The following is a 7,824-nucleotide window of genomic DNA, read 5'->3' on the forward strand; positions in this document are numbered from 1 at the left end:
TTCAAACATTCTTACTAAACCTTTTATAATAATATGTATAGTTTTTTTACATAAGGAGGGAAGAGGGTTTTTTTTATCCTTATATCTAAATAGTACCTATCCTTACGCGGCATAAAGATAGTATAATGTAATTTATAATGTAAGTGCGATTCCCAATTGAATAATTTGGGAATTGTGTGTATATAATTCAAAAAAAAAAAAATCATTGGGAAGCACTCCCTGGTTATTCATGGAATTTTTATATAATACAAAAAAAACAAAAACCGCAGCTATAAAACACCTTTCATTTAGCAAATAATCCTTCAGATATGTTTCAAACATCAGCCTAATCAAACGTGTGTGCAATATTTATAAATACTCTTCGCAATCATGGAAAACGACGAAGAGAAAAAGGATAAACCTAATCCGTTTAAAAATGATCAATGGTGAGTTTTTTTTTTATTTGTTCTTAAATTTTGTTAAAAAAAAAGTCCTTAAAAATTATAAAAAATTTAATAAAAAAATAAAAATTCAAATAAATCTTAAAGGAAAAGAGCAGCAATATACACAAGAGCTGTAAATGCATTTCGAGATACAATATCGATCAATAGTGAAGCTGCATCGGAATTCGATACACGAAAACAGATTAAATATGGTACAAAGTATCAAGCTGCATGGGGAATTATTACGGAATATTGTGATAATAGTACAATTCATGGCATCAGATATATGGGCGAAATGAAACGCCCAATACTTGAAAGGTAAGATTGGCATACAATTTTAAAATGTTGCTTAAAACAGTGCATATTTTTCATAAGATAAAAGATTATTTAGACAGTGTGCAAAGAATTTCAATTTATTAATTTATTAATGTGTATAAAAATTTTAACCCAAAATTTATTAATGTGTATAAAAATTTCACCCTAGATGACTCGTAACGTTGCAACATAAGCAAAGTGAGTCACATTGTTGACGCCTAAATTCGTATATTTTTAAAAATTAAAGTCTTAGCTTAATAACATGTTCCTTTGGGATTTACAAAAAACTACTTTTTGAACAATAAATTCTTATCTAAAAATCTCTGGAGATGTATTATGTATTTACAGTATGACAGTGTGAAATATTTCTACAGATGAAATATAATAAGTTGACAAAGTTTTATGGGAATCGAATAATTGAAGGTATTGAAATTGATAAAAAAGTAATATGATAAAAGTGCTCAAAATATATTATCTCGAATTGTCATTAAGATTTAAAAGGTTGTTAAAAATTTTTATTTATTTTAAAAAATTATTTTTTTTTAATCAATTTTTTGTTAGTTTTTTTTTTTTTAATTGTTTTGAAATTTTGTAAATTAAAGGACTTTATGAATACAGAAAGCTTATCCATTTTAATTTTCTTGTTTCATAAAATGGTAAATATAGTAGATTTAATTTGAAAATTAAAAACAATCATAAATTTAAAACGGACATCAACTGATTACTTCCGCTTTAAGCCTGATGCATATCTACTAAAAATAAAATTTTATCCGAAATGTGTCGAAATAAAAAGAAATAATTTTAGATCTAATTTTTGTGCCATTTATTTTTTTTATTAAAGCTTTTTGTCAATTTTTCCGTCATTATAAAGGTTTATTTTAAGGTCACTTACTGTTTCAAAGTTTTTTAATAGGGCCTAAATTTATTCACTCTCATATTATTTAAAATCGCCATTAAAAATGAGAAATCTGTTAAATCGTGAATGTGAATAAATTCATCCTTAAAAATATAGCACAGTCAAATAAAATTTTGACATCACAAACTTGAGATTTATAGGAGTGGCAAAATTCTACAAATTCAAATTTTTTTAAGCTTTAATATTAAAAATGTAATAAAAAAATCAATATTTGAATGCAAGATTTAAATAACCGTATTTTATTTCTAAACTAATTAAAATGTCATCGAAAGTTTAAGAAGACAGTTCCAGCATGTTAGATGATCTTTTTGATCTGCATCCTTTTTGCTTATTATTTATGCTAAGAAGTTGGAATTAAGAAATAATGAAATTTTTAAAATTTTAAGTTTAATATTTGTTCAATATACACTTTTGTTCTTCAACCCATAGAAATTGAAATAATTAAAAAAAGAGTAAAATGGGAAATATCTAAAAATAAATTATTATTTTGAACATTGTGAAATTTAAGATTAATACTTTAATGTTAAAACATAAAAAAATAACAAAATTGTGGAAACTTTGACCCCCTTTATCTGCTCAAGAGCTTCAAACTATTGACATAAAATGTTTAAAATGTTGAGAATATTTTTTGCCAATCATCGAACCATTTTCTTGATTTCTTACATTCTCCTTAATGATTTGACCTATTTCAAAATCTTGTACAGGCGAGTTTACTTGTAATATATTTTTTTTTTTTATTTTCGAAACAATAATTCTTTTTTATAAATAATACCTACATATTTAAAACCCTTTGTCGGCACATGGGTGCGAATGTGGCAGGACAAAAATAAAAAAATTACGATTTTTCAAAAAAGTGGTCACAAAAAAGTCTCTTTATAAGGGTGAAAATATTTTTTTTTCGGAATTGTGAATACAATATTAGAATTCCTCGGAATATTCTACATCAACTTCATACTATAAAATATTGTGACCGAAAAAAGTTCTAGCGACATGAAAAAGTATAAACCAAGTTCGCACCCGTGTGCCTATCACGTCACAAAAAAGAGGTGTGCCTACAGAGGGTTAAATTTATTTTTTAAGCAATTTTTTGAAAACAAGTCGATGATTTTTTTTTTTTGTTACCTATAAAAAACCTAAAAAACGGCTTTCGCGATTAAAAAAAAATGATTAAGTCTTTGCAATACAACGCGTTTTCAAAAAATGTCTAAACTAAAAAAAAAAGTTCTTATCTGACATCTTTTGAGGATATCTCAAAAACCTGACGTGATACGGCAAAATAAACTTTGGATTCGGTTTTAGCAACCCAAAAACTTTATGAAAAACCTAGTCGCAACCCCAGATAAGAAATTTAGTTTTTTTTGGTTTTGACAATTTTTTGAGGATATCTCAGAAACCTGACGTGATAGGGCGAAGTTGACTTCGAATCTGGATTCAGCGATCCAAAAACTATATGATTAATATATTCGCATATCCAGATCAGAGAAAAATTTTTTTTGTTTTTGTGACATTTTTTGAGGTTATCTCGAAAACCTGACGTGATGGGGCAAAATGAACTCCGGATTCGGCTTCAGCGACCCAAAAACTATATGAAAAACTTAGTCGCAACCCCAGGTCAGAACTTTTATTTTTTTTTTGTGTGGCTGTGTAATGAAGTGATTTTCTTGAAACTGTGTAGTTATGAGTTTTGTGAGAATCTCTGAATAGTCCAGTGCATTTATAATTAAATAATTTGACCCAGCAGCATTCCCAAATATTTTTTGCTCATTCTATAGAAAATTGGCTGAATATCATAACCTTGATTTTTCGCACTCGTGAAAATCAAACTTTTCTCAGAAGTATTTTTTCATAATTTTGTAAAATTTGCTCAAAACTTAAAATTATTTTTTTTTACTTTTTTGGCTTGTAACTTTTTTATTTACATAATTCAGAATATCGAAAAAGTACTTTTAATATAAAAGACGCGAAATTTAATTGGTTTTTTTAGTACCTACCAACTTTTTCCTAGAATGGACAGAAGTCGAGATATTAAATAAGAACTAAAATTCAAGATGGCGGCCAAAAGGTGAATTTCACGTTTGCGAAGATCAGAGTTATGATATTCAGTCAAAATTGGGGTTGGAACAAACTGCTTTATTTCTGACTTAATCTTTTATCATTTTTTACAGGAAAACCTTTTACATAATAAATCAATTTTAACATAAGGGCTGCTTTTTTTTATTCTAAATGTTTTTTTTTTACAAATTTGAGTAAATGTACTTATGACCTAAAATTTTGAACAAATGTCAATTATGTCAATTTGAACAAAACAATATTTTTGGTTAGCTTTCTTTTTTTGAGAAAATTTTCTAAAAATTTTTATTAAAGTACAAATTTTTTTAATAATACTTTGCATTCGTAAAAAAAATGTAAAAGTCAAATTAAAATACGAAATTCAACAAGACAAAAAGTGTTTGGCCATAGTAGTAACATATTTATTTTGAAAATGGTGTATATTTCTTAGAAGGCAAACATTCTGTATTCAATAGTTAGATACAACATTTTTGATATTTTATAATAATTCACAGACTCTTTTGGACCGTTGTATTCTGTTCATCAATTTTCATCTGTTTCACTTTAACAATGAATGTCTGGGACAAATGGAACAACAATCCGGTTATTGTAAGTTTTGCTGAAAAATCAACACCAGTCTGGCAGATACCATTTCCATCGGTAACCGTATGCCCTGAGACAAAATCAAATCATCAAGTCTTCAATTTTACTGATATGTTTTGGAAATTAGCTGAAGAAAAAAAGGACAACATATCAGATAAAGAGTAAAAATTAAAAATATTCAATAACCTCCATCGAATATTGAGAAAATTGTTGTTGGTTTTTCAGAAATTATTACATGGAAGCAATATCACAAGTTTGTCTCTACCATTTACTAGGAGGTTTTGATTATGGTAAAAAACTTGCTAATGGATCGGATTTAATTGGCGCCCTAGAAGAAACCAGTTTGGCTTTTAATGAAACATATTTCTTTTGCAAATGGCGCAATTTCGATAGTTATTGTGATAAATTTCGAAAAATGATTACCGAAGAAGGATTGTGTTATAGTTTTAATGCATTTGATCCGAAGGATGTTTATCGGGAAGAAGCGTAAGTTTTTTTCAAAAAAAAACCTAAGATATTAGAATAATACTAGTTTTCAGTCTTGTTGATGATATTATCTTCGGCGGAGACTTTAATGAAACTGTCGAATGGAGTCTTGAAGATGGTTATGGTGAAGAAGCTGGACCAGATACATATCCTTATCGGGTATTGGGGGCTGGTGCAAGAGGTGGCCTCTTTTTGGCACTCAAAGGTATGGAAGCTGATACTGATCAATTGTGCCGAGGTCCTGTGCAGGGTTTTAAAATTTTGTTGCATACTCCGGGGGAGATTCCACAAGTGTCACAGCAATACTTTAGAATTCCATTTGATCAGGAGGTTCTAATATCAATTAAACCGAAGATCATCACTACATCGGATGGATTGAAGCATTATGAGCCTATGAGGTTACTAAAAAACCTTCTATTTCGTATTTCCGGTAACATAATAACTTTGACTTTTACAGGCGTCAATGTTACTTCCAAGAAGAGAGATATTTGAGGTTTTTCAAGCTCTATACCCAAAGTAACTGTGAATTGGAATGTTTATCGAATTTTACTTTGAAAGAATGTGGTTGTGTGAAGTTTTCTATGCCCAGTAAGTTACAAAAAAAAAAAACTGTAAGCACTTTGTATTGCTGATTTCCTTCAATTTTACTTTTACAGGAACAGCAGATATGCCTGTATGTGGAGCTGCTAATATTCTATGTGTCAACTCAGCTGAAGACTCACTTCTTCTTAAAGAATTCAAACAGGGTCTAAAGACATCTGCCACTAATTTCCGTGGTGCTACGGATTGTAATTGTTTGCCAGCTTGTACTTCCATTGCATATGAGGCTGAAATTTCCCAAGCTGATTATGATTATGCTTCGCAGTTTAGAGCTTTTAAAGAATATAATTATATGGAGGATAATCCTGGGTAAATATAAGAGTTCACTTGAGTTTTTTTTTTAAGAACTTTAAGAGTTTTTTTCTCTATTACAGAACTCGAATGTCAAGATTGTCAATATTTTTCAAAGAAGCTCAATTCTTAACCTCCAAACGATCGGAATTGTATGGTACTACGGATTTTCTTGCCAATTGTGGTGGTTTATTGGGTTTGTTTATGGGTGTTTCGACATTGAGTATTGTTGAATTGGTCTATTTTTGTACAGTACGATTGTGTATTAATTTGAGAATGCGAAGAAAGAAACGTTTAGAGATGAGACGTTTGGAAAAAGCTAATGAGGAAGGTTTTGATGCAGAAATGGATTTGCCTGAAAAAGAGGCTTAAAGTGTTGTTTTTTTTTTGGTTTTGAAATAAAATTTTTGCCAAATTTGTTAGTCAGTTTTTTTGTTAAAAATAAAGACAAATATCTTTACACATTTAGAAGCCTTATATTACTCAGTATCCTGTAAATAAAGATTAAAAAGTTAAGTTTAAATAAAAGAAATTATAAAACACACAAATTACACTGGTTTACAAGGGTTTTGTTGCCGAAACAAAAATATACTTTTCTGAAGTTTTTTGGTGTGCTGAACTGAACGAATACGAAGTCAGAAACAACTAATCAGCTCCCGTTTTTGAGATATTACCGTTAGAAAATGCAAAAATACGTTTTTTTGAATTCTTCGGACCTTATTCTTTTGTATAAAGAAAATTGTTTGAGCATATTTAGTAACGGTTTCTATAAGAACTGTTTTCCATCTTTCGACACCTGTTTAAATCTTTTCAATATCTTTTATATTGCCCGAGATATCTCAAACTGAAGCAAGTGGGTTTGGCTTCATATATCATAAAGAAGATAATGACGTTATAAAATTTATAAAAATACCAAACAACTTAGGATATCTCGGGCAGTAAAAAAGATATCGGAAAGATTTAAACAGATTGAAAAAGGTTGTAAATAGAACTTATGAAAACCGTTACTAAATATGCTCAAAAAATTTTCCTTATATAAAAGAATAAGGTCCGAAGTACTGCATTTTCTATCGGTAATATTTCAAAAACGGGAGCTGATTAATTTTTTTTTTGACTTCAGATTCGAGTTCAACACACCGAAAACCTTCAGAAAAATATATTTTTGTTTCGGCAACAACAAAAAAGTTTAATTTTGTTAACCAGTGTTATTTAAGCTACAAATTAAAGTTTTTTTTTTGTTGGTTATTTTGTTCTAAAATTGTAATAATTTTTTTAATTTGATGACATAAATTGGTATTCAAAAAAATATTGAATGCACATATTTTCGATTGTTTTTTTTTTTTTTATCATATTTTTATTTGCAGTAAATTTTTAGGTTAATTTAATTGCATCTTTAAAATTAAAAAAAAATAATTTATAGATTAAAAATTTTTTTTTGTAAAATCATATTTTTTTCAAAAAGGATTCATGAATTTTCATGAAAATGTATTTCCATTTATGTGGATTCATTTGTTCCACAGTTGGGCAACCAATTTTTTCTTTTTTTTTGAAACATTTTTGAAAATTTATTTAAACTTAAAAATACAAAAAAAAAACAAACTAAAAACCGTGTATTTTATTTTTATTTTGCAATAATATTTTTTAATGTAAATAATTTTTATAAATTTTTTTTATTGTTTATAGGTATAATTTTTACTTGCGATATATAGGTACTAGGTATATATCAAGTTATGCACTCGTACAAAAAAAAAAGTTGAGATAACATTTTATTATGATATTACGATGGTAGAGAATGCCAAAAAAATGGATCCCGTAAGTCCGTCTGTCTGTCTGTCTGCCGAAACGGATGGACCGATTGACTTAAAACTTGGTTTATAGCATTTTTTAAAGACACTCCAGAGGGGTTTTTGGAATTAATTTTTTTGGGTCAAAAATAACGGTACTTGTCATATACCGATTTAAGTAAAGTTGAAATTGCTCAAAAACGGCTCAAACTATTTGTTTAAAAAACTCAGATGTAAGTTTTAAGACAAGGTCTATCTTTGAATGAAACATTTTTTTTTTTGAAAATCATTATTAACGGTAGCTGAGATAGAACCGTTTTTTTTTTTTTAATCCGATATTCTCCTAAACGGCTTATTC

At 28.3% G+C, this 7,824-nt stretch overlaps 1 protein-coding gene across 3 annotated transcripts; it reads left to right on the top strand.

The window, feature by feature from the left end:
* The first annotated feature begins 308 nt into the window (after positions 1 to 308).
* On the top strand, positions 309 to 6,122 carry LOC129908531 (pickpocket protein 28-like). 3 transcript variants are annotated; one of them, XM_055985105.1, is made up of 9 exons: positions 309 to 425; positions 528 to 740; positions 4,218 to 4,466; positions 4,531 to 4,791; positions 4,845 to 5,189; positions 5,249 to 5,379; positions 5,448 to 5,700; positions 5,766 to 5,878; positions 5,936 to 6,122. In XM_055985105.1, exons 1-9 carry the CDS (start codon positions 370 to 372, stop codon positions 6,052 to 6,054), a joined length of 1,740 nt encoding a protein of 579 aa, XP_055841080.1. In that variant the 5' UTR covers positions 309 to 369; the 3' UTR covers positions 6,055 to 6,122. The 3 variants fall into 3 exon arrangements, with proteins under 3 accessions (XP_055841080.1, XP_055841079.1, XP_055841081.1); XM_055985104.1 differs by having other exon boundaries at positions 5,766 to 6,122; XM_055985106.1 differs by lacking the exons at positions 309 to 425; positions 528 to 740 and adding an exon at positions 3,593 to 3,715 and having other exon boundaries at positions 5,766 to 6,122.
* The last annotated feature ends 1,702 nt before the right edge of the window (positions 6,123 to 7,824 follow it).

This window comes from Episyrphus balteatus, chromosome 2 (genome assembly GCF_945859705.1).
Source record: "Episyrphus balteatus chromosome 2, idEpiBalt1.1, whole genome shotgun sequence".
Lineage (NCBI taxonomy): Eukaryota > Metazoa > Arthropoda > Insecta > Diptera > Syrphidae > Episyrphus > Episyrphus balteatus.

What these genes read in the sequence shown, in the direction of transcription:
- LOC129908531 (XM_055985104.1), top strand. Translation starts at nt 370, where the DNA reads ATGGAAAACGACGAAGAGAAAAAGGATAAACCTAATCCGTTTAAAAAT. An exon ending in CCGTTTAAAAATGATCAATG is followed by an intron (nt 426 to 527) that starts GTGAGTTTTTTT and finishes TAAATCTTAAAG; the next exon opens with GAAAAGAGCAGCAATATACA. An exon ending in GACAACATATCAGATAAAGA is followed by an intron (nt 4,467 to 4,530) that starts GTAAAAATTAAA and finishes TTGGTTTTTCAG; the next exon opens with AAATTATTACATGGAAGCAA.